Source organism: Papio anubis, chromosome 4 (genome assembly GCF_008728515.1).
Source record: "Papio anubis isolate 15944 chromosome 4, Panubis1.0, whole genome shotgun sequence".
Lineage (NCBI taxonomy): Eukaryota > Metazoa > Chordata > Mammalia > Primates > Cercopithecidae > Papio > Papio anubis.
The window spans coordinates 169,349,470-169,375,331 of NC_044979.1; the positions used below are offsets into that span (position 1 = coordinate 169,349,470).

At 43.2% G+C, this 25,862-nt stretch overlaps 1 protein-coding gene across 11 annotated transcripts in view; it reads left to right on the forward strand.

The window, feature by feature from the left end:
* Nucleotides 1-25,862, forward strand: part of ITSN1 (intersectin 1) — a 243,923-nt gene that overhangs the window by 160,280 nt on the left and 57,781 nt on the right. For 7 of the 11 annotated variants that reach the window (XM_009202312.4, XM_009202315.4, XM_009202314.4 and 4 more), the window contains 7 exon segments: nucleotides 3,370-3,617; nucleotides 6,254-6,413; nucleotides 10,617-10,822; nucleotides 11,894-11,976; nucleotides 16,123-16,289; nucleotides 19,457-19,502; nucleotides 22,240-22,361. In XM_009202312.4, the coding sequence (XP_009200576.1) occupies nucleotides 3,370-3,617; nucleotides 6,254-6,413; nucleotides 10,617-10,822; nucleotides 11,894-11,976; nucleotides 16,123-16,289; nucleotides 19,457-19,502; nucleotides 22,240-22,361 (1,032 nt within the window). 11 annotated transcript variants of the gene reach the window in all.

Genomic DNA, 25,862 nt, shown 5'->3' on the forward strand with positions numbered 1-25,862 from the left:
TTCCAGATGTCCACCAAAAGTCTTTTTTTTTTTTTTGAGACAGGCTGGACTGCAGTGGTATGATTTTGGCTCACTGCAACCTCCACCTCCCGGGTTTAAGCAATTGTCTGCCTCAGCCTCCCAAGTAGCTGGAATTACAGGCATGCGCCACCACGCCCAGCTAATTTTTGTATTTTTTGTAGAAACGGGGTTTTACCATGTTGCCTAGGCTGATCTGAAACTCCTGACCTCAAGTGATCCACCCACCTTGGCTTCCCAAAGTGCTGGGAATACAGGAGTGAGCCACTGCGCCTGGCCTAAAAGTCTTATTAACCAGTCAATACCCTGTGTTTCAAGGGAGTGACAATAGATCATGGGACATAATTAAGCAAAGCAGCTGACCTTTGAGGAGATCCAAAATGAGCAGATGAGTAGGAGTTCCCATCAATCGAGGGATCCACTTGAGCCCCTAAAGGATTGCTTATAACAAGAAGGTAAACCTAGAGAAACCTAGAGGGAGTGGGGGACCAGGCAGTTAGAGTAGGGAACTCCTGAACAGAGAAGGATATTGTTACCTAGAGTGAAGGTAAAGTCAAGACCAGGCTTTTAGAACAGGACAGAATCCCAAGGAAGAGAACTATAGCACAAAGTCAGAGCCGGACAGCAGGAGAGAGAATGTAAAAAAAAAAATCTGGCCTGGTGCAGTGGCTCACGCCTGTAATCCCAGAACTTCGGGAGGCCTAGGCGGGCAGATGACCTGAGGTCAGGAGTTCGAGACCAGCCTGGCCAACATGGTGAAACCCCGTCTCTACTAAAAATACAAAAATCAGCCCGGCGTGGTGGCGGGTGCCTGTAATCCCAGCTACTTGGGAGGCTGAGGCAGGAGAATTGCTTGAACCCAAGAGGCAGAGGTTGCAGTGAGCTGAGATTGTGCCACTGTACTCTAGCCTGGGTGACAAGAGTGAGATTCCATCTCAAAAAAAAAAAAACAAAAACAAAAACTAACACTTTTAGTCTGCCAGGCATTGGTGTAAATATTTGTTAGTCCTCACAGTGAGCATTATAAGAAGACAGGTATTTTTATTATCCCCATTTTACAGACGAAAAAACTGAGGTGCCACGAGATTAAACTTGCCCAAAGTCAACCAGTTAATAGATTGTAGAACTAGCACTTAAATTGAGATGGTCTAACTGCAGAGCCCTGTTCTTGATCATTGCACTTCGCAGTCTTGACACTAAATTATTGTGTGTTTGGCTCACGCTCCTAACCCACTCCTGCCTGACATCACCTTTGGTCCTAGAACCAAGTTGGCTGGTGTTGACTATTGAGCCTACTGAGAAGTCTGGCAGCACCTGGCTATGTTTCCAGTATGGAGCAGCTGCAAAGTTATAGTGTGTCACCATATCACCAAAATGTAAACAAGGCAGGAAAGACATCTAGCCATTTGAGTTTAGCGTAAAAGAAGATCCAAATGGGGGAGAATTTATCTTAAATCCTCATCTAGAGAAACAGTTGGGGCTGCCCAGAAAAAGAACAGTAAGAACAAAACAATGACTGGAAAGTGGCTGGTGTGTTCATGTGGGTGTGAGTGCGAGCAGAAATGAAAGAGCTGTGAAGCCAAAAATTCAACCTTTGGAAGTGTTATTGCATTTTATGCAAGGGAACTCCTTTTTTGGTTGTTTGGAGAATTCTCAGCTTTAAAAATTGCTTTTATCTGTGATGATAAAGTTTCCCTAAAGTGGAGCAGCAATCAGGCATCCCCTACTTGCTGAATATTTTGTAAATAACAGGTAGAATTCAGTAGTAAGCCTTGCCTTGCATTCTGTTTTCTCCACCTCTACCCCAAGCATTTGTTAATTCAAATAAGCTAATAAGTAGTGAACCCTATTACTCACTCTCCACTGAGTACATGCAGATAGATATTTGGTTTCTTTAATGTAATCATTTTTTGCTTTATTTTTAATTCATTTTTACTGAATACTTGAATGGATTAGATAACTGATATTTTTGTCAGATTTTTCCAAAATCATTGTTAAGACCCTACCTACTCATGTCTGATTTCTAAGAAGCAACTTTAATGTCCAGTGAAGTGTTTGATGTTTTACTCCTCAGGCAGCATAGGAAGGGGTAAAATAAGATATAAAGTTTTATAAGATAAGACCGTTATAAGAATTATAATAATGAAAATAAAATTGTTTTTGAGACGGAGTTTCACTCTTGTTGCCCAGGCTGGAGTGCAATGGCATGATCTCAGCTCACTGCAACCTCCGTCTCCTGGATTCAAGCCATTCTCTTGCCTCAGCCTCCCGAGTAGCTGGGATTACAGGCATGCGCCACCATGCCCGGCTGATTTTGTATTTTTAGTAGAGATGGGGTTTCACCATGTTGGTCAGGCTGGTCTTGAACTCCTGACCTCTGGTAACCCGCCCGCCTCAGCCTCCCAAAGTGCTGGGATTATAGGCATGAGCCACCGTGCCCGGCCCAAAAATAAATTTCCTAATAGCAAATGTGATTGTCCTCCAAAGTCATTCTCCTATTGCTCATAAAATAGTAGGGACAACTCGTAAAGAAAAGTAGAATCATTTTGGCCATTTTGGGTGATCCATTTGAGTCAGAATTAAAATGTAAACCTTAAAAGCCTTTGTGAAATTTTTAAATTAGTAAATTAATAAATGGCCTCTGTGAAATTTTTAAACAGTATAATTCTGTATTTTCCTGTGCACTTTTGTGAATATGCAAGTTAAATGTATACGAAAGAAAACTACAGGACCTTAATAAAATTGATTATTGCTGTAAATAATCACTTCCTTAATTTTCTCATCATGTGTCTGTGGAGCTTTTAAATGCCTAAACACAGCAGCAGGCAGCTTTGCTTCCCGTGGAAACTGTTTAAGGCCATGGTTTTGAAAAAAATCTTCCTTGTCCCTATACTGAAATAAATACTACTTAGTTATTGGAGGTTTTAAGAGTACTGAATTTATATTGATTGCACCCTTTGCTTTCAACTTTAAGTAATAAACTCAAGTCAAATTATTTTTAATAATGACATGACTTTCTGATGAAGCCTGTCAAGTCACTTCCCAAATCATAATATTTAAATTCCATGCCTCAGGACTCCAGGCACTTTGTCTCAACTGCCATTATTAGGAAAGCATGGGGTAAGGCTTTTTAAAAAAGTACAGAGAATAAGAACTTGAATTATAGTGCATTTTTTTCAGCATTACTGCTTAGACTCTTTTCCCAGACACTTGGACTAAAATGAAGAAATTCCTATGCCATATGTCAATCTAAAGAGGGCAGAGGCTTGGGACTTCCCTGTAGTTGGGTGCTGGGTCTCTTCACGGGTTGATTTAGTTCTACTTAAATTAAAGTTGTGACTTTTTCTACAGGTGGATGAAAGCCAAACTGGAGAACCCGGCTGGCTTGGAGGAGAATTAAAAGGAAAGACAGGGTGGTTCCCTGCAAACTATGCAGAGAAAATCCCAGAAAATGAGGTTCCCGTTCCAGTGAAAACAGTGACTGATTCGACATCTGCCCCTGCCCCCAAACTGGCCTTGCGTGAGACCCCTGCGCCTTTGGCAGTAACCTCTTCAGAGCCCTCCACGACCCCCAATAACTGGGCCGACTTCAGCTCCACGTACGTGTTGGTGGGCTCTTTCTGGTGATTTTTGAAATCCCAATTTGGTCATTTTTTCCCCCCTCTTAACTATTTTCATAGTCTTGGATTGTCCTTCTGTGTGAGGGAGCTGGCTCATTTTCGATACTCCTTTCTCTGGCTGCCAAATTGGAGATTACAGTCCCTGAACTGGATTTAATGATGTCATTGCCCAACAGTGACTTACCATGGTACAAAATGAAGCCTGTTATCTTGTTTTGTTCAATAATGTATTTGTATCTATCATTCTTGTGGAAGAAATGGAGAAATACAGTTTCCTAATAATCTGTTTTGACATCCATGTCAGTCAGCAAATTTTCAGAGTCATTTCCTGCATGCAAATAGCACTTTTTTTTTTGCCAGGCAGAAGCAAAAATTGAATTCAGTCATGTGGTTCTGAATAAGATAGAAAGCTGTTTCCTTTAAAGCTTTCCACTTTCATTAATCTTATACAAATGTAGAATAGAATGAAGAGTTGTTTGCACTTGGCCATGGTTAGTTCTGTGCCCTGGTTCATCAGGGCATTTTAAAAACTGTGTATAAGCAGAGGTTTGAAATGATAGATGAAATTGTTGTTCAAACTTCCAGTTATAGGGCCATGACCGAGATGAGCAATTGTCTAAAAATATTTTATACTAGGATACAATTATGAGTGATTTGAATAAGAAGTGTTTAAAATTTTTTTTCAAGTCTAATCATCTTTCAGAAGAAACATATTGAAGGCAAGGAATCCAGATGTATTGCTGGAGAAGGATCAGATGGAACAAAGAGAGGGAAGAAAGAATAATTACCCAGGGCGGGAGGAAGTGGAGGGAAGGATGTAAGGAATAGCAAGTTTTTCATACTTTATTTTCACATAAAAGGCTGAAGGTGTTAAAGAAGGTCCCCCCATCTAATCTCTGCTGTAAGAAAAAAAAAAGCCTTCCATTAGCTTGACTTCCAAGTTGAAACTTTACCTTTCCTCTTTTGGTCTTGACTGAAAAGTTCTGAGTTTTTAAAACTAAAGCTTAGGCTAAAATAGAAGACTAATGCCGTATTTTCCAGGATTTGTTTTACTGGGGATCAAATCAGTATGCCTCTTCTTCATGAAATGTATGGTGTGCAATTCTCTTGCTGTAATTATGGGCACCTTATTTTCCAAATGAAAAATCAGGAATTATTTTGGTTTTCAGTTTTGTTTGTATATCTTATAAAGATGTAAAAAGTAAATTGCCTTTAAATCTGCACTCACACAGATACATTTATCTAAAATTATTTATTATTATTATTATTTATTATTATTTTGAGACAGGGTCTCACTTCATCACCCAGGCTGGAGTGCAGTGGCACAACCATGGCTCACAGCAGCCTTGACCTCCTGGGCTCAAGTAATATTCCTGCCTCAGCCTCCCAAGAAGCTGGGCCTACAGGTGCATGCCACCATGCCCAGCTAGTATTTAAGATTTTTGTAGAGATGAGGTCTCACTATGTTGCCCAGGCTGGTCTTGAACTCCTGAACTCAAGTGATCCTCCAGCCTTGGCCTCCCAAAGCACTGAGATTAGGGCATGCCACCATGCCCAGCCTGTTTATCTAAAATTATTAAAATCACAAAACTAGAACTGTCCCTGGGACCCAGGACAACTGGTTGCTGTCAGGATGCCATTTGTAATTGCTGTGGCATCTAGGCATACAACCAGGTACTTACTATAGGATGCATGGGTCTGAGAAGTGGTGTTGAGAAGCTCCAGCTCCATAGGTGGCAGGTAGCTTCTTTTTTCTCATTTAACTATTGTTATTACAAATGATCATGTGAGGATGTTTCTCCAGTGCTTTACAGTTACAGAGTATTTCCCTGGCCCGTATTTCATGTGACCCTCACAACTAACCTTAAGTGGCACAGTATTGTTACCATTTTATCACTGAGGAAATCAAGATTCAGACAAATGCCTTTTCCTCTCCTCCTTGTTCTTTTATTTATTTTTCTTTTTGAGACAGAGTCTTGCTCTGTCACCCAGGCTGGAGTGCAGTGGCGCAATCTCGGTGACTCGCTGCCACCTCCACCTCCCGGGTTCAAGCAATTCTCGTGCCTCAGCCTACCAAGTAGCTGGGATTACAGATGCCCGCCACCACACCCAGCTAATGCGTTTTTGTTTTTTTTTTTTCTTTTTGAGACCGAGTCTCACTCTGTCATCCAGTCCAGAGTGCAGTGATGTGATCCTGGCTCACTGCAACCTCTGCCTCCCGGGTTCAAGCATTTCTCCTTCCTCAGCCTCTTTAGTAGCTTGAATTACAGGCGTGTGCCACTACACCCAGCTAATTTTTGTATCTGTAGTAGAGACGGGGTTTCACCATGTTGGTCAGGCTGGTCTTAAACTCTTGACCTCAGGTGATCCGCCCACCTCGACCTCTGACAGTGCTGGGATAACAGGCATGAGCCACTGTACCCAGCCTCCTCATTCTTTAACTGTAGAAAGCCACATAAATATACTAGGTTTGTGTTGCACAGGCTCATCAGTTACCATCTTTTTCTTTTTCTTTTTCTCTTTCTTTTTTTTTTTTTTTTGGTACTTTACTGTGGTTAAAAAGCTGGCATGTTAGGGAGTGCTTGCTATTCATGGTGTTGTGCTTTTCCCTCCAGGTGGCCCACCAGCACGAATGAGAAACCAGAAACGGATAACTGGGATGCATGGGCAGCCCAGCCCTCTCTCACCGTTCCAAGTGCCGGCCAGTTAAGGCAGAGATCCGCCTTTACTCCAGCCACAGCCACTGGCTCCTCCCCGTCTCCTGTGCTAGGCCAGGTAAAGGCAGCCAGTGAGAGTGTGAAGACTTAGCTTGCTATCTAGTGCCAACAACTTCAGCAAATGCTTTTTGGCAATGTCATCTAGAAGCAAGCCTTGTTATGCATGTCTTGGTTGGCTGGCAGTATGGGAATCCAGTGCAGGAGCCAGAAATCTGCTGTGAATAGTTGGGAGTTGGGGATGGGGGTGGGGCACAGTCAACTTCTCCTGCCTGGGTTGATGAAGGAAACTTCATTGCAGAAGTGGCATTTGAGCTGCATCTTGACCAGTGGGTAAGATCTTACTAGAAAATGGAGACAGCCAGCATATCAGACAGAAAATGCTGGGAGAAAGGCTTGAAGGCAGACAAGCAGAATGTGTTTAAGGAAAATCATGCACCACTCCATTTGTCTAGACCACTGAGTTTTTACAGGAAAAGGTAGACCAATTAAAGGTTAATGGGAGGCTCTGAAATGCCCTGCTCGGAAATAATAAGTCTGAAAGGATAAAGGTGGTTATTCTGAATAGTTCTCTTTTGCTTGATACAATAATGATAAAATGCTGAAATTTCTATCAATAATCATGCCAAACAGCAAGTGCCCCTCTGGGAGGCACTGGAGGTTCCAGGATCGTTTCTGATCTGAGAACACCCAGATGGAACGCAGGCTCTAGGCAGATCCATCTGGAGGAGTGGTGTGCAGGAAGATTAGAGTAGAGGGCCGGCAGGACAGTGCCACCAGTCAGGGGGCTGTTACTGTCACCCAGCTGAGACCCAGGGCAGGCCTGGAGCCAGCTGAGTTCATGTTCACCAAGTGGGGAGGTGCCGGTGGAAGCAGAAGAGGCGTGCAGGTGGGAGAGACTGCAGAGAAGAGTGAAGAGGTTGGAGTCACAATGCCTATGGGAGCCGAAGGAAAGGGAAGAGGGCTGGGATTGAGAAAAAGGGCCCACCTTAAAGGAGGAAAGGAGGAAGGCAGAAAATGCACAGTTAAAGGGAAGAGTTGGGTTTTAGTTGTGTTGAGTTGAAGGTGAATGTGGGACCCTGTCTAGCAGGCTGTTGGAACATAGATCTGGAGGGTGGAAGAGAGCACGAGACCGGGATTATAGATGGGAGCCATTCCCGTAGAGAACGTTATCGGATCTCAGGAAATGTGTGAGGTCGTCCAAGGAGAGAGAATACAGGGAGAAAATAGCAAATCCACAGGCACGTACGTGTGTGTTCTGTGGCCTGGAAGAAGAAGAAGAGCTACTCAACAGGAAATGGTACTTTCCTTTGCATCTGTCCTAGCTCAGCATTTGGCACGTGTCACATGCTCAGTTAACAGTGACTCAGTGACGGGGTGAGGGGTTGTTCCAGAAAGTGGAGGTGGGGGAGGGAGTTTGCTTATGTTATTAAGTACTGTGGTCAGGGCAAAGAAGAGACCATTCATTGTGACAGGTAGAGCTTTGTAACCTGGGAAGGAGAAGGATGAAACCACACTGCAGGGGCGTAAAAGGAAATGAGCAGCAAGGAAGTGGAAAGATCTGCAAAAGGAAAGAGGAGGACCAGAGTGGAGGGGCCTCAGGAAAGCAAGAACCAGCCATGTTGCCAGTGGAGATGGGGATAGAAAAGTGAAGTGTCAGAGGATATAGTTGGTATAAGGCAGACAACATTAAAGGCACAGAAAAGACAGGAGCCTTTTTCTTCTGGGTGAGGAAGAGTGAAAAGAGACTGGAGAAGATAAAGCCAAGAAAAATGTTCAGCTTGGGCTGTATGATACTGTTTTCAGTGAGGAAGGAGCCCGGAGGGGCTGCGGAGTGTAGAAGAGGTTTGGGAGCAGGCAAATGAGGGAGCCAACAAAGAAGAATGAAGAATTGGGCCGATACGGTGGCTCATGCCTGTTATCACAGCACTTTGGGAGGCAGGCAGATCACCTGAAATCAGGAGTTCATGACCAGCCTGGCCAACATGGTGAAACCTCATCTCTACTAAAAAAATTAATAAATGCAAAAATCAGCCAGGCGTGGTGGTGGGCTCCTGTAATCCCAGCTACTTGGGAGGCTGAGGCAGAAGTATCGGTTGAACCTGGGAAGCGGAGGTTGTGGTAAGCTGAGATTGTGCCACGGCACTTCAGCCTGGGTGAGAGAGCAAGACTCAGTTCTCAAAAAAAAAAAAAAGAAGAAGAAGAATTGCCTGGCTTAATTTAACCTGAGTCTGTAATAGATCATTGCACATTGCCTCAGCTTTCTCTAGCAGTGCTTCACAGCTTGGGACTAGGAATAATAATAGTTATATAGCTCACCACTGTTATTTCTATCATAGCAATACTGTGCATGGATCTTACTAAACTTCCTGCCCCCTCCCCACCTACACACATCTTACATTACCGTGGGATTGCTACACTTTAATAGCCTTTTGGAGAAAGTATCATTTCTACTTTACAGATGTGGAAATTGAGATTCAGAGAGATTAAACAGTTGCTAAAGCCAGAAAATTAGTAAGTGACAGACCTGGGATTCAAACCCAGAGTCCACGTCCAGCCCAGGCTGGGGTCATTAGGGCCCATCGATGTAGAAAGGTCGACACAGCAGACACGGGGAAGATTTCTCAGGGGGAGAGATTCTGAAATGCCAGTGAGGGCGCAGTTGAAAGGCCGACCCTGGGGTCCATATGGAGAGAAGTCAATGAAGGGGCCGAGAGGATTAGACAGTGCAGAAGGGCTGTGGGATGAGGAGCTATGTAGGTGGCAGGTCCGCTGCAAGGGGGAAAATGCAAGGTCGAGAATATACAATCTGAGGGGTGTTCAAAATCTAGGGAAACCCCCTCAGCTCTGAGGGACTTGAAAGAGTGAATGTACAGCTAAGTGGAAGGAAATAGGATAGGGATGTTGTGGGTTTAAGAAGGTAAGAACCCATGAAGACCAGGAATTAGAGGTTATCAACATAGATGCTGAAACTGTTTGACCTGTTGTAAATTCTCTCTGCTTATCAGACATAATCATAACTTAATGTCAGTATAATATAAATAACTTCCGAAGGCAAGTACAAATTGGTTCTGAAGTAACTCTCTCTAGGCATTGTCCTTTGTTCTTGCCCGTTCATATATATGATTGAAACTTGGTGTTTCATTTTTTACTAAATGCTTTAAAATATTGTAATGGTTTAATGCTATAGCTTCTTGAAAGATAATAAATGCCTTACCCTGCCTTTCCAGCCTGACCTCCTCCTCCACCCCTCCATGAGACTAGGCCACATGCAGCCCCGGATTGTGCTTCTCTTCCCGGACCCCTTGCAGTGTTCCACCTCGAGGCCTTTGCCCATGCTGCGCCCTCGGCCTGGAGTGCCCTTCCTCCGAAGCCCTAGCTGTCAAAGTCCTTCTCATCCTTCAAGGCCCATCTCAGATGCTGCCCCCTCTATGAAATTTACCCTGATGCCCCCAGGCAGAATTCATCCCTCTTTCCTCTTTATTCCTGCAGTGAATAGTAGGAACTCCTTTTCAGTATATTGCATTCTGCCAGGTGGTACACATGGTTGTTTTTATCTCTTTCTTCCCCATTACTTGTGAGTTACTTGCTAATAATACTGCCCATCTTTATAGTGTTTTATGGTTAATAAAGTGCTTTTCCCTAAATTATTTGGGGGAGGCAAAGACTGTTTTTTTCATTTTTGTAATCTCATGGAGCAGTGCATGTAGATGTACAATAAATGGTAATTACAATGAATTTACGCTCACCAAATCCCTGTTTTCTCTGAAAAGGAACTAAAACAAGCATAATCCAGATAGGACCTATTTCCCTGGGTCCACCTAAACTAAAATGCCAGTTAATGATCTCATGATAGTTCATAAAATTTCTGCTCCAGTATTAATCCTCCACTAAAAACACCAGTCAAATTGGAAATGGGGAGGCATCCTGGGCAACTTGAGAGTAAAAATAGAACCAAAATTTAAAAGGCGCATAGATGCAACAGAATAATTGTGACCTCCTGGCTTGTTGAAAGAGAGAGTTATAGATGGTCAGACAGTGACTTTGTGAAGAGGCTGGCAGGCTTCTGCCTCCACTTTTGGAAATAAACAATTGTTGGGAAACAGTGAAGCATCCAGCGCTCCTGCTGTGCTGCCTCAGGGCCCTTTGTGGCCGTGTGTGCTTGTCTGGCCTGTGCTTGTTGGAGAGGTGCCATGTTCACGTCTGCCCTAATTGATAACAAACTGCAACGTAACGAGAGGTCCTTTATGTCATTCCACACAAGGGTGAAAAGGTGGAGGGGCTACAAGCTCAAGCCCTGTATCCTTGGAGAGCCAAAAAAGACAACCATTTAAATTTTAACAAAAATGATGTCATCACCGTCCTGGAACAGCAAGACATGTGGTGGTTTGGAGAAGTTCAAGGTCAGAAGGGTTGGTTCCCCAAGTCTTACGTCAAACTCATTTCAGGGCCCATAAGGAAATCTACCAGGTATTTTTGTATTTATCTGCTTGTATTTGATGAAAACAATATTAGGTGTTAAGTTACTGTTTGCACTAGTTAAGATTCACAGACAGGCGTTGCGGGATTAGTTTGCCTTCTAGATCTTTTAACTGCAAAAGTTAGAGTATAGAGAGTACCAAAAGGGAGCCTCTTACAGATAAGTGCATTCTTTCTTCCCTCGTGAAAACCTGTGTGCCTTGTTTTTCATTGCCTTATGCAAGAAGGAATTCAGCTCTGAGACCTGGAACTCTCTTGTGCATTAGTTGGAGATTATGACTCTCTTTATGCTTATTACCCAGTGCTGTACCAGATATGTGTGAATACTTAGAAACCCAAAGGATTTGGGGAAATGATCAGAGGACTTAATTGTCTTTTTCATTAGGGTCTTATAGCATGGAACCTAAGGTTGTTAATTCCTCCAACTGTATTAATGTTCAAAACAAACTATGAGCTTTAAGAAGATGAATATAGCAAAAATATTCAATGAGCATCTCTCAGTCAGTCTTGCTTTGAAACAAACTAATACATAAGCTATGTGTCCAGTATAGCAAAGTGCTGAAAAATAAGAATGCGAGCTTAGAGTCATGCCTCTGTATTACCTAATTATGTGTTTTTAAACTAGCTAAGTACAACTATTTCAGCTGTGAATTGTTTGTTTTTTTTTTTTTTTTTGAGACAGAGTCTCGCTCTGTCGCCCAGGCTGGAGTGCAGTGGCGCGATCTCGGCTCACTGCAAGCTCCGCCTCCCGGGTTCACGCCATTCTCCTGCCTCAGCCTCCCGAGTAGCTGGGACTACAGGCGCCCACAACCGCGCCCGGCTAATTTTTTGTATTTTTAGTAGAGACGGGGTTTCACTGTGGTCTCGATCTCCTGACCTTGTGATCCGCCCGCCTCGGCCTCCCAAAGTGCTGGGATTACAGGCGTGAGCCACCGCGCCCGGCTCAGCTGTGAATTGTTTAAAGTTTTAAAAGTTAAGCAGTTTTAACAGAAAAATCAGTGTCAGTTGCACTATTTTCTTCGAAGATAAAAATTAAAATACTCTCTTCTTCCCTTACTGCAGCATGGAGTCTGGTTCTTCAGAGAGTCCTGCTAGTCTAAAGCGAGTAGCCTCTCCAGCAGCCAAGCCGGTCGTTTCTGGAGAAGGTGAGGGCCTGAGTTGTATTATGTTCTTCAGAAGGGTCAAGGACGTTGCGTAAATGTTTGAAATGAGATTGAATTTCATCTTAAGATAGACTACATTTATGATCAGTATATTAAACTACAGTAAAATGAAAGTTTAGCTCTTTACAGAATCAGAGTACTTCATGGAAAATACTGTCAGACATATTAATCATCAAAAACTGAATTTTCTAATTATATTTTATTATGAGCCCTTTGACTTTTACAAGAGACCCATTCAGTTCACTAAGAATCAAGTTTTCCAAGCATCTCTATACCTAAATTGTGGTCATTGCTTCATCTAACATAGTCTAGTCTCATCTGACTTCATAGATAAGTATTTCATTTTTAAAAGTAACTACGCAGACCACTAGAGTTCTCACAGTAACATGAATGCCATCTGTACCATCCCAAATGAAACTGAAACTCAATTTATGTACTCCATGAAAACAACCAAACCAGACAATTTAGGACTAAAAAAAAATCATTTTGAGTGTTTATTACACAAATAATTGCTTTCTTTCTCAATCTCCACTTGCTGACATAATCCTAAATATTATATGGATGCCAACCGAACGAAACCTGTGTAATCCAGAACCTCATGGTAAAAATCTCACATCTTTTTTACATTCAGTACAGCCATCATCACATCCTAACTGGAGAGTGCTCCCTGAGTTAGATGGGTTTTCTGTGTAGACGTCTGAGCAATGTTGTAGTTAACAGATGCTATAACTAACCAATTCTATAGTAATTCTTTATGGGTTCCTTGAATACATTACATGAGAATAGAATGTTTTATTTAGTTTGTCTGCCATAATGAGATTGTTACATTCCTTAGAAACCTTGCCCAATGAAAAATAGAATTATTAAAACAGCTGTTCTAGGTGGAGACAGCAAGGATTAAGGTATAGTGGTATTTCAGACTCACAGTAACAATGTTCTTTTTTCAAGAGGATTTTTTAAAGTAAAAATTTTTTTTAGTTCATAGCATAGCTATAAAACCTTATCATCACTAAACAATCCAGCATCTCCTTTTTGCTATTACCGTGAAAATGATTAACAGAGTTCCCTTTATACAATGTCATTATCTTAATGACTTTTTTATCTACTGTTAGGGTAACAAGGCAAAAAGCTCCTTTAAACACAGCACATGCAGTTAGTTTAGTAAAAAGCAAATTATGCACCTCACCAAAAAATAAGAAAGAAAAAACTTTGGTGTGTTATATCTAGTCAAGGCTCACTGGAGGGCTGGAGTTTGTATCTTGACTCACCCATCTAGTAACAGTACTATTTTGTTTATGCCTTAGCTTCCTTGTCTGTAAATTGGCCGTGATAACTCCCCTTGAGGTAGGAAATTATTACAAGGATAGTGAGATAATATGCAGAAGGCCTTTAGAACAAAGCTCAGTAAATGTCTACTACTTTTATGTCGTTTTTGCTTCATTCCCTGGATTACTGGTAAAGCCACGTAAAGTATGAGCATCCTCATCCAATAGCAGTGTGGAGGAATGTTTGTTTATTTGTTTTTTTTGTTTTTTGTTTTTTTTGTTTTTTGTTTTTTTGAGACGGAGTCTCGCTCTGTCGCCCAGGCTGGAGTGCAGTGGCGCAATCTCGGCTCACTGCAAGCTCCGCCTCCTGGGTTCACGCCGTTCTCCTGCCTCAGCCTCCCGAGTAGCTGGGACTACAGGCGCCCGCCACTGCGCCCGGCTAATTTTTTCTATTTTTAGTAGAGACGGGGTTTCACCATGGTCTCGATTTCCTGACCTTGTGATCCGCCCGCCTCGGCCTCCCAAAGTGCTGGGATTACAGGCGTGAGCCACCGCGCCCGGCCTTATTTGTTTTGAGACATGTACTGAGGCCTCAATAAATAGGTCACAAGTGAACCACGCATATACTTAAAATTGGGCAGCATGATGGAGTTAAATTCTGATCTTAGTTTGTATTTATTACAGCCGTTTTGAAATGACTTAGTTATTAGAAATATTGGAAAGCTTGCTGGCTTTGTGAAGGGGTGGGAGGACATTAACCTTAGAAATTCTGAGAAAAGCTATTTTTGTTTATTAATGAGCCTCTTGTTAATACCACATTGAACATAATCAAATTTAAAGTAAACTGTAAACCAGATAAAATAGGTGATTGGCTTGGGTCACTTTTAAAATACTGGTTTGGGGATGGACAGTGCCCTCTGTGAAATGTCTCCTGAGAAGGGGTAGCTGAAGAGGAACCTCTGCCTATCCGTCATCACGTCTCTGGGTTTCATTGTCACCCTAAAGCCACTCTCAGATGCCTTTGTGCAAGGCAGGCAGGGCAAGGCCAGCCTCGGTCTTCCCAGTCTCCTTTATATTTTATACTGCAATACCAAGTTCAGCCAGAGTTCATGTTTCTGAAGTTTCTTAAGCATTTGGAAAGTTACTTCAAAATTTGGATCCATTTTAAAGAAAGTAACTTTGAAGCTGAGGAATCACTGGGGAAAGTATTGATGGCCAAGGATCCTGTCTTAAATGGCCAAATATGATCTAAAGAACAGTAACAGGGAGCAGAATGAAAAGGGAAGGGTGAGAGTATGGAGAAATCAGAAAAATGAGTCTGTTAATGAAGAAAGAATGACCCTATTAAAGCCACCACACTTTGATTTCCTTGTGTGGGAAATCGTTTTTCCAGTTTTCACTGTGGAGGTGTGTGTTACCAGCGCCTCAGGGCTAAAGACAGGGAGCCTTCTGTTTTCCCTGGGACGCTTGAATGACCTGTGTCTGCCATGGGGCCCAGTGCTCTCCACCAGCAATTGCTGCTGGCCTCGGCGCTGACAGGTCAACACTGGCGCTGAAGGAGGCCCTTGTTGCTCCAGGGGCTGCCCACGTGAGCACAAGGGTTAGAGGTTTTTGTGTTTTTGTCTGTTTGTTTTAGTTTACATTAGTACCTCCTGCCGAGGCTCTGATAATTAACCGAAGGAGTTCTCCATACAAAAGTCCTGCCTCTTACTCAACACGAGGCTGGACATTAAAGGAACATCATCTGAGATTTAGAGAGAAACAGACGTTGTCCGTCATAAAAATGAACTTTTTGGGTAAATGGTGATTTTTCTGTTGCTTTAAAAAAATACAAACAAAAGCCTAGGATAAAATGGAGAAAAAGTGGAAACAAGAAGCATGTGCATCTTTCTGTAAATCTTTTATCCTGTACCTAGAACCTCCATGTAGGATTTTGTGTCTGGTGATCTTTCTGAGAGTGTGATTTGGTTCTAAGCCTTAATAAAATCCACCAAGAGTGATGCAAAGTTCTACGTCTAATTAAAAAGAAAAGTTTTTTCTGTAATGCACACCCTTCAAATTCAAGACACAAAGGAACATTAGTTCTTATTCTTTAAGACTAAATGACATGGATAATAAAATATGATAAACTGGGATTTGTCTTTTTAACTTGTTGAAAGGCTTTCTGGGATTGGGTTGGACATTCCTTTTCTCATCAGTCCTCTCTGTGCTCTTGAATGACAACTAGATGCCCATTTTTAACTAAATAATATGTGTAACTCATTTTGTGTTCTAACAGCTTCCTATCATATTGTGTATATGGCACAATAGGACATAAGTTTTCAGGCAGTTGAATAATGAAAAGTATGTCTTATTTAATTTACGCAAAGGATTTATGCTGTCTAACAATTTTTTAAAACTGTGACTTGGTACCCTCAAAACTGAAATACACATATTTAATATGCTTACCAAGAGCCTGCATCTGAATGCATCTGAACCAGTGCTCAGCACAGAGTAGGTATTGTGTAACTCTTAGTTAAAAATAAATGTAAAAACCATTTTCATTCAAAAAGAAATCATGACGCTAAATGGCAGATCACTCGTAAATACTCCAGTGTCGGTAAACATGCAGTTGGGTTTTTTGTTGCTGTGTCTGGGTCTTCCCAGGAATTGTCTCCCTGTCTGCAGCTACTGAACTTTTATGTGCACTGGGGGAATGTGGAGCCCAGGGTATTCTGCAGCTCTGTATTTTATCTGTGACTAGCCTTTCTCTTGAATGGATCTTGTCCTAACTTCCTTATTCGTAAACTTGCTTTTGCAAAGCTGTCTGGGATTTCTTTAAACAATCAAGCTCTCTCCGTATCTCAATATTTCTCCCCACCAGAATTTATTGCCATGTACACTTACGAGAGTTCTGAGCAAGGAGATTTAACCTTTCAGCAAGGGGATGTGATTTTGGTTACCAAGAAAGATGGTGACTGGTGGACAGGAACAGTGGGCGACAAGTCCGGAGTCTTCCCTTCTAACTATGTGAGGCTTAAAGATTCAGAGGTAAACCCACATTAACTGTTTCCTCTCCCTTTCTGTGCGGTGATTCTCTTTGCGGGGAGTCACGATGTTTGACAGTGGAACTTTGTTGGGTTTTACTAAGTTCTGGAATGTGACAGTAAATCCAGTGTGACCTGTCATTGTTTGATTTTGTTACTTGGCACTGCGGAGTAAGCATTGGCTTCCCCCAAGCAGAACGCATCAGGGCTAAGTGGAGGCTGAGTGTGATGGGGCTGGTCCACATCAGCTGGGAGGATCATGTTCAGTATTAAGCTCTCTTCCTGCGTGTAACCGACTTATGCTTTGGAGTAAACTTTCTTGATTAGATCATTATGGTCACTGATTTTTAAATGCCCCAAGAATGATAGCAATATTTTGCCTGTATGAACAGAAGTATTCTGGTGATAATCGCCCCAGAATATTGGGTATTAGAAAGTTTTTAGAATTTCTGGTTTTGCCCACACAGCAGAAAGACACAAGATCTAAGAGATGGGTACACTTTTGATTAGGCCTTAGAATCTCCGTTGATCAGGACTGAATTTAAGTGCTATTATCTGTATAAATTGGAAGGGCTCCCACTATTGTTAAATAGACCCGTAAAAGTTTGATCGCATAAACTGTGGTCTTAAGATAGTGCAAGTTTAATGGAATGGTGGGGTAGACTTACCACAGAGTATGGAAGTCAGTCTTGTAGGAGCCACTTGCACGTTAGTGGAGAGTTTCAGGGTATAAATGGAGTCACTTAACAGATCCAGTGCACATTTTAAAAAGCCAACAAGAATTGACTCATTTTTGAAAGCATTGACAGTCAATTCACAGTAATTTTCTTTTTCTCCTCATACCTCATAGGTACTGAGAGAGAAAAGGCTGGCAGGGAGCCTGTAGGGGCCGCTTTCTCAGGAGTAAGCAAGAGGATAAAGTTCTCTATTTCAAATGCCAGTCGTGGAGGGTATACTGGGCTCTTCCATGTGCAGCTCCATGTGCTCGGAGCTGCTCTGGGGGCGAGGCTGGGCCTGGTGCCCTGCTCTAGTAGTCCTGCCCTTGGCCTGCTCACCTCTCCTGCAGCTCCCAGAAACGATTTTATTTGCTTGGATTTTGTTTTTTTAAGGGGTGGCATTGTTTTGCTTTTTGGTTTTTCTTGCTGCAGTCTTGAGAGCAGCTAAGTGGAATTCCCATGGATGGATTTACTTAAGTCTGCCCACCCTTGGAGAATTTGGCAGAAGCCTGGAAGAAAATAATTTTGCCCTGTGAGACAGCTGGCATATTGGACTTTTCAGACCTGGAAACAGAGAATTAAATTCTTCTCCAGGCCAGCAAGTCGAGTCCAGTGAGAGTCATATAGATGATATTTCAGGGGAGTTGGTAAAACCCTAAAAGCCAAACTTAATTTCTACTACCGTGCATGAGAACTCTTAAAGTGACTTGACTTTTTGGATCAGTTAAAATACAAAAGTTATTACTTGTAATGTATTTTAATAAGTTACAGTTTTCTACTTTAATAAAACCATCTGAAATAAATATTAGGAAAACACAGTGACTTTTTTTTAAGGTAAGTAGAGTTGTAAGCTACTTTCTTAACCACAGTCTTAAATTATTAGCCACAGAAGAACTAGCAGTACTAAAAATTTTTAGATATACATTTAGCGATACTATTCAATAATAATGAAAAAAAATTAGAAAACTCAGCTCTTTCGTCCTACTTGAATGCAGAGTTCAGTGTAAAAGCAAAATATCTGACCAAACTTAACACCAGACCCAGCTTCAGATACCAGAATTGATGTCTGGGCATGGGGAGAGTTGTCCGATCCTGCTTCCCTTCTCTGTACGGGCAGGTCTGGGGCACAGTCTGGGGGACTTTATAGGTGCTGGGAGGACAGAACATGGCCTTCTGAATGCATCCCAGCTTATGGGACTGGCTGGGGTTTTTCAAAGGGAGCACATTGCAACTACTTGAACTCTACTGTTGGGTACTGCCAATTGCCTTGTTCTTTTTATGGAGTATAGGGAGTCGATTCTAAGCCTGTACTAGGCAAGTTAAGTGGTCACTGGAGTCTTGTTTCATTGGTATTCCTTTTTTTTGATATGCAGCCTATTGAAAAATAGTGAGAGATTGCTATTGTATAATTTTGTTTGTTAATAAAGCAGAATCAGTGTAAAAATTTAACCCAAACTTTTCCTGGTAAATGGTTCTTAAATTTCAGTAAGCAAAATAAAGAGACTGTAAGTTGTGTTCCTGGTAGATAAATGGCATATTTTTATTCTTTCAGTAACTCATGTTTAGTTTACTAAGCCTTTTGTTTTGTTTTAATTGGAATACTTAATTTACTGCGAGATAGACTCAAGCATAAATTAATTTAGAATAAAGCACTTTGTAACAACAGATTCCGTTCTGGCTCCTGTCCTGCCTCTCGTGGTCTCTGTTGTTGGCTTACTTGGCTGGTTTAAAATTCCATGAGTATCCCAGAGAGGAATTCAACCCCAGAGCACTTTTTAAACACTTGATAGTTGGGAAGAAATATGCTCTGCCTCTCTGCATTGATAGAGAAATTTCAGTGTATAAACGCTGTGAAATTGAGTGGAAAGGCCACACAGGACAGCCACTGCCTCTTTGGATAGAGAGGGGTGAATAGGATGGGGGAAGAGAGGTTCCAGTTGTTCCTGTACTGTGTTAGTTTTTTAAAAAAGAAAGCTCCTGAAGCAAATGTGCAAAATATTAATATTTTAATGTGTTAAATCCGGGTGGTAGGCTCATGAGTTATATTCACTGTACTTTTCATATGTGAAATACTTCATAATTAACCATGTGAAAATAAGCCCGAGCTTAGTATTTAGGACGTAAACTAACAGTCTTCCTATCCTGGAACCTCCTGTTAGATTTGACCAGGTCCAAGAAGTGCCTGTGCTCGGAGCCCTCTGGGCTCTTACAGGGCCCCATACTCTGCTGTTTTTTTCTCTTATAGAAACAAGTAAAAGCCACATGTTTTAAAGTACTTATTTTGTCCCATATTTTCCTGATCTATATCCTTGTGTCAGGTGATACAGTGCTGTGTTTTCCCAGAATGAAAAGTGGGGCTTTGGGGCTCAAGCGGGTTTGTGTCATCATTAATCGTTTTTAAAATTGCATGATCAAAACTTCAGCATGCAAATGAGACCTTTTGCTCTGTTTTAAGGGCTCTGGAACTGCTGGGAAAACAGGGAGTTTAGGAAAAAAACCTGGTAAGTTACAAACCCTGATGCTTACTTTTCAATGTTTTGAATGTAATTGATAGTTGCTCCCCATCTTTGTGTATTAGGGCCAGAAGCCTAAAATAAAAAGAATCTTTCCTAAGAGTGGTGAGAGTAAGTCCTTTCCTTGGAATCCATTAATAATTTCACTTGGTTATGAGATTCGTCTGTTGCTTCACACATGAAGAGTGGAGACGTCACCTGACAGAATGTTCTCTTGGGTTGTCGAGAAATAATTCAGGTGAGGCCAGGTGCAGTGACTCACACCTGTAATCACAGCAGTTTTGAAGACCGAGGCAGGTGGATCATTTGAGGTCAGGAGTTTAAGACCAGCCTGGCCAACAGAGGAAACCCAGTCTCTACCAAAAAAATACAAAAATTAGCCAGGCATAGTGGCATACACCTGTAATCCCAGCTGCTCGGGAGGCTGAGGCAGGGGAATCGCTTGAACCTGGGAGGCCAAGGTGGCAGTGAGCCGAGGTTGCGCCACTGCACTCTAGCCTGGGCGACAGAACAAGACTGTATCTCAAAAAATAAAATAAAATAAATACATAAATAAATAATTCAGGCGAGATACTGGGAAGTTATAATACATGGAGCTGTAGGATTATGGGCTCAACTGCTTCTCCGTCTTCTCTTAGGCTTGGTTAGCCCTTTTTCATTTCCTAATAATGCATTCCCAGGACACAAACAATGGAGAAGATTAGAGGAGCAACAGATAATATGTGAGTATAGGTCCTATTAATTTAGAAGCCATTGGATGGTTTTCCTGAGTACACATTGAAGGTACAAAATTACAGTCACACCTCTGAATCCAAAGTGTTTTAGTTTATTTCAATAAAATCACATGTGCTATAAATAGCAAGAAAAAGAAAAGAAAGCGGATGTGAAATAATATGGTTTCTGTGGCATGTCTTCCTGGTCTGGGTCATTTGAGCTTTTTTGCTATCATATCCTTAGGAAATTACAGGTTAAAACAGTCACTGAAATGCCAAAAGACGGATTTGCTTGTCTGTCTGGTGCCCAGCTCCAACTGGGCTTACATGGCCAGAAAAAGAAAGGGAAATTTCACATAGTCTAGGATTTTATTTTAGTCAGACAAATACAGTCAATGGAAGGAGATACATTGGACCACCCACCAAATCTCTGTTTTAAGTGTAAGTTTTCTAAGTTTTGGACATTTGTCATTCCAGAGGGTCCAGATATTTCATAGATGATGCCCAGGTGGGCTTTACTTTGCACTGAAACTAGCAAGAAAGGACACAAAAGACCTCAGAGAATGTTGGGGCAGATTGCTGGCTGCATCTGCCAGGTCCCATGAGGAGCAAGAACATCCAGTGCCAAATAGAACACTAGTTTGGTCTTTCTTCAAGCCATAAACTCTTGGAACCAAGAGCTGGTCTTTGGTTTGTTGCAGTAGAGTCCTCATCCCAGTGCAGACATCCCAACTGGAGCTCCCAGTCAGAGCCTAGGCTGGGCCAGTAGACTGTGCTGTGGCCTTTCTTGCTTGCCCTGAGCTCTCCAAAGCATCAGGCAGGGCCAGGCCTGCACCGTGACTGCCGGGTGCTTCTCTCCTGGTGGCCAACCCCTGATAGCATGCAGAACAGGATGAGAGCGGCTTGCTTAAGGGCCAGAGTCTTACTCGTTCCCTGGAGTGAGTAGAAAAGTAGGCAGTCTCGTCAGAACCTGGGACCTTTTTGCGTTCTTCCTTTCCATTCTTCTTTACTTCATTCCCTCTTTCTTCTTTTCTTTCTGTCCTTCTTTCCTTCTTTTCTCCTTTCTTTCACAGACCACACTTGGAGAGCAAGGGTAGAGGAGTAGAACAGTTTGTTCTGTATTGCTTCTAGAAGTTCAGAAAGCGTAGCTGCAGATGTGCCAGAACTCAGGCAGAGAAGGGTTCTGTTTTTTAATACTCGATCTCCTGGGCCAGGGGAAATGTGTGTTTCAGAGCCTGGTCTGTGGTACTGCTGGAATTTTTCCCATGGGACTTTTCACATTCAGGAAAAGTACAGAACCGTTTACATTTTTTTCCCTGTGCTGAATTGTTTTTGCATAAAGTTCCCTTCTTAACTCCAGGTCCCTCCTATAACGTGAAATAAAAAGAAAGAAATTTTCCCTGCCATGATTTGCACCTGATATTCAGGGATCACTCAAAATGTGAGGCATAAAGAAGAAGGCTGTGTCGTTGGGAGTGAGAATCTGCAGCAACAACATAGAAATAAGCTCTTGCCGGGCTCCCAGTGGTTTCTGAGGAAAACAGGCTTCTGTTTCTGCTGTACTTGGCAGCTGGGAAAGCTATGGAGTCCTCTAGTCACTTTAAAGTGGCAGCTCAGCCATTGAGTGCTGCTGTGCTGGGGTGGGTGGCAAAGGAGGCCCCCACCTGTGGCCTCAGGGCATTCCCAGTAATTATGGGAGGGGTGTGACAGAAGGTGCCAGGAGTGGGCAAGGAGCGGACTTTGTGGAGGGAAGCTGGTAAGTTTCGCGGGGTGACAAGGGAGTCTGCAGCCCACTGAGGGCTCGAGGATCAGCCAAGCCCTTGAATGCCGTGTCTGCCTGGTAGCTCTGGGAACAGGGGTGATTCAGGGAGCCTTACTCGTTGAGTAGAAATCCAGCCCAATACATTGGTTTTGATGTGTTCATCTGTGAACCTGGGAGGCGCCCACATCTTCTTGCCCTTTTCTCCTGCTGACTCTAACAGTGCACTGCCATGTTTGATCTTGTTTTTCAGAAATTGCCCAGGTTATTGCCTCATACACCGCCACCGGCCCCGAGCAGCTCACTCTCGCCCCTGGTCAGCTGATTTTGATCCGAAAAAAGAACCCAGGTGGATGGTGGGAAGGAGAGCTGCAAGTCAGTGTCTTTTCTCTTTATTTACAATTCTCCATCCAAGTTTCAATACACAAAATCTCAAAGGGACGCTATTTTATTGTAAAGTACAAACCACCCCTCACTGCCTAAATTCTGTATTTGGATAGTGAGAGATGCCAAATTTTCTGTATTTGTTTAGTTCCTAAGTTTCAGACAGCTGGTAACAGATTTCTGAGAGCTGGGAGCTCATATGAAAACATATCTGTTCCATTTCTGAGTTCAGATAGTGAGTGTCAGCATAGTGAGAACTCGTATCATCATGAGGGACGCCTGCATAGCATCGTCCTTATGTGCCTTGGCATTAGAGAGTGGAGCTTTTCCTCAGTGGCACAAGAGCAGGTTTCTTTGCATTCAAAGCCACATCCATACATCACAGTATTTTTAGTTCCTGTGTGTGTGTGCACGCGTGTGTGTGTATTGTTAATCATATCATCTTGTTACACATTTTACCATTCCAGATACTTCCTATAGGTCTCATTTCCAGAGACAAAGATGCTTTAAAAAGATTTCTGTTACACAATTCTCATGGTAAAACTTCCTAGAATCATCGATGGATGCCAAATCTGCAGGAAAATTTTCAGTAGGAGCAGTAAATGTGCATGGTCTTGAAGTGACCCCCACAGATCACTCGTGATCTGCAGGGGAAAACACAGTCATTATAGAGTGGAGAGCTAGGACAACACCTGAATGAGGTGATCAGAATGATGAGCAGTGGGGAGACCAGAGGACATCATGTGTGTGCAGCTGTGCCGGGAGCGAGGAGGGAGTGACTGTTCTTCAAAAATGTCATGATCGTAGAAGACAAAACCTGTCGAAAGGGTACTAAAGAGGCATGAGGACTGACTGCAGTATCTAGACTTAGTGCAGTATCTAGACCGTGTGTGAAAGAAAATCACGCTGTAAAGGACAATATTGGGATAATGGACAAAATTGGGTTATGGATACTAGATTAGACAAAATTATTGTACCGGTGTTAAATTTACTGAAAGCAATAACTGTACTGTGGTTATATAAGAGAATATTCTTATTTTTAGGAGATACACGTTGAAGTATTTAGGGGTAAAGAGTTAAGATGTAAGCAGCTTGCAATCAGATGATTCAAAAAAAGAACTTACAGAGAAGAGGGTGGGGAGGGAGAGAGAAAGCGCACAAATGAGGGAGCAGCTGGCACCTGCCGGGTGTTGACAGCAGGTGAATTCGGGTAAAGGGCCTACGGGTGTTCCGTGTGCTTTTCTTATTCTTGCCGCTTTTCCGTGAGTTTGAAATCATTTCTAAATAAAAAGTTGCCTTTAAAAAGTTACTACTACAGCAGTTACTTGAGAGGTAAGCCGGCTGACTTTTCATATGGAAAGTGTGTCTCCCTCCCCGCATCCTCCCCCATCCAAAGTGAAGATCAGCCTCCGACCGCCAGGCGGGCACCTGGCCACCTGCTTCATAGCTTAGTGAAGGACGGGGCTTGCTCCCTGGCTTGCCCATGTGGGGCCTGTGGAAGAGCTGAATTTCCCAGCAGCTGTCCATCTCTCTGGCCTTTGTTGAACATGGGCCTCTGCGTAACACAGGGGGCCTCAGTAAGACTTGACCAGATATAGGAAGGAATGGTTTCTGGAATGCTTTGTGAGGAAGGGGCCTGTGGGAACCCTTTGATGGCCATTAGTGGGCCTGTAGACTGACTTCCCCAATCTGCTGGTGTTTGTCTGCCCATGAGCAGGACGGTATGGAACTATGTAAGTTTGAGGGGGAAGAGGGAGGCAGGAAACCTTTGCCGTGCAGTGGGCTAGCCACGGAAGACAGACCCTTGGGTGCTGAGGAATGGGGGTTAGAACAGCAGGAGCACGAAGGAAGAAGGCCTTGCTGGGGAAGGCCTCGGGTCTCACACAGTCCCATCTACCACTCTGTGGAGGTGAGCCTGAGGCCGGGACAGGAAGAGCCACACTGGAGAGCTGAATATATAAGAAATGCATCTTGGCCAGAATAGAAGGCACAACCTGGAGTGTAACTGAAGATGAAACTTCCCCTGGGGAGCTCGCTGGTGGACACCCATAATTGTCCTTTCCAGGAGTGCTGGCCAGATGCTACTCACTGGTTCAGGAATCTGACCTCTGGAGGCCTGAAAATCCACTCCTTTTTATCAACATGCCTTCTCCTGTGCTGGGGAGGGAGAGGCCTCCTTAGACCCTCAGGTCCCACTCCCTGCTTAGAGTTGTGCTGTGTCACCCATTGGCCCTGCCAGCATCATGCCTCTGTCCTGTTCTGGAGACATGGGAGACTCCCATCGCCTTTCCTCCTTGCCTGCCAGGGGAAGGCTTCCTGCAGGGCCCCTCTCCCCAGTGTAGCCTCACGTCTTACTGCTGAGCAATGACATCTCCACTCCAGCGTCTTTGAAACACCAACACGCGCTGCTCTTCTGCCTCGCTGCCTTTGTTCATGACATTTCTCCCCAGGGGCCAGCCGACTCCCACCTCTCCACTTCCCGCAAGAGCTGGCAGATCCCACTTCTGGAAGCTCTCTGTGACCATCCCAACCAGAAGTGCCGTCTCCCTCCCCTGAGCTCCAGCGGTGGCCCCGTGCCAGCACCACTCTTTAGTATTTTACATTACTTTGCTTTCTGTGCACATTTCTTATTTCCACATGTAGCTGACTAGCCCCTTGGAGGCAGCAGCCGTATTTTTCAGTCCCCACACCTCTAGCACTGTGCTAAAGTGAGAGCTTGAGTGGTTCTTAGAATCCACAATAAAGAGGCTGAGTTGCCATGGCCCAGGAGAGCTCCTGGCGCTGTCACCAGAGTGACTCTCCGTGTGGATCCACCAATGAGGAAACACCAGCGAGGTCTGTGCTCTGCTGCAGAGGTGTGGGAAAGGGTGTCACTGCGAGCAGAATGGTGATACACTCGGTGGATAAACGTGGAAACGTAACCAAATGGCTTCAGTCATCGGCAGGTTCACTGCAAACGTAAAAGCTTTAGTCCTTGAGCCAAGGGAATGAAATCTGTCAGACCTCAAGGAAAAGTGAAGCCTGCTCTGTGTTCTCAAAGTGACCCAGAGGTATCCCTCTTGATAAATTGGCAGGTGGGAGGGCACAGGTAATGTGGTAGAAGTTTTCTTTTTGTTTTATTTCCTTATTTGGGGAATAGGTAATTATAGTCACATGGTTTAAAATTCAAAAGTTATGAGGGAATATAAATGTCTCCCTCCCACCCTTGTCCCCAGAGGCAGCTGTTTTGATCAGAGCCTTGTTTCTAGACGTGTGTGTGTGTATGCATGCGTGTGTATGCACGAGTAGTTTTGGGTTCTCTTGGTGGTGTACAGAAGGGTAGTCAAAGCCCGACTCATGATCCCTAACTCGAGTCTTTTCATGGGATTGTGTCCTAACTGCAAACCCTGCCTCACCAACTTGGTTGCAAACTCCCCTGGTTTACAGGGACAGTCATCTACTGTCCTTTTCTAACAGCATGGTGCAGAAACACTGCATAGATGAATCTTGTGT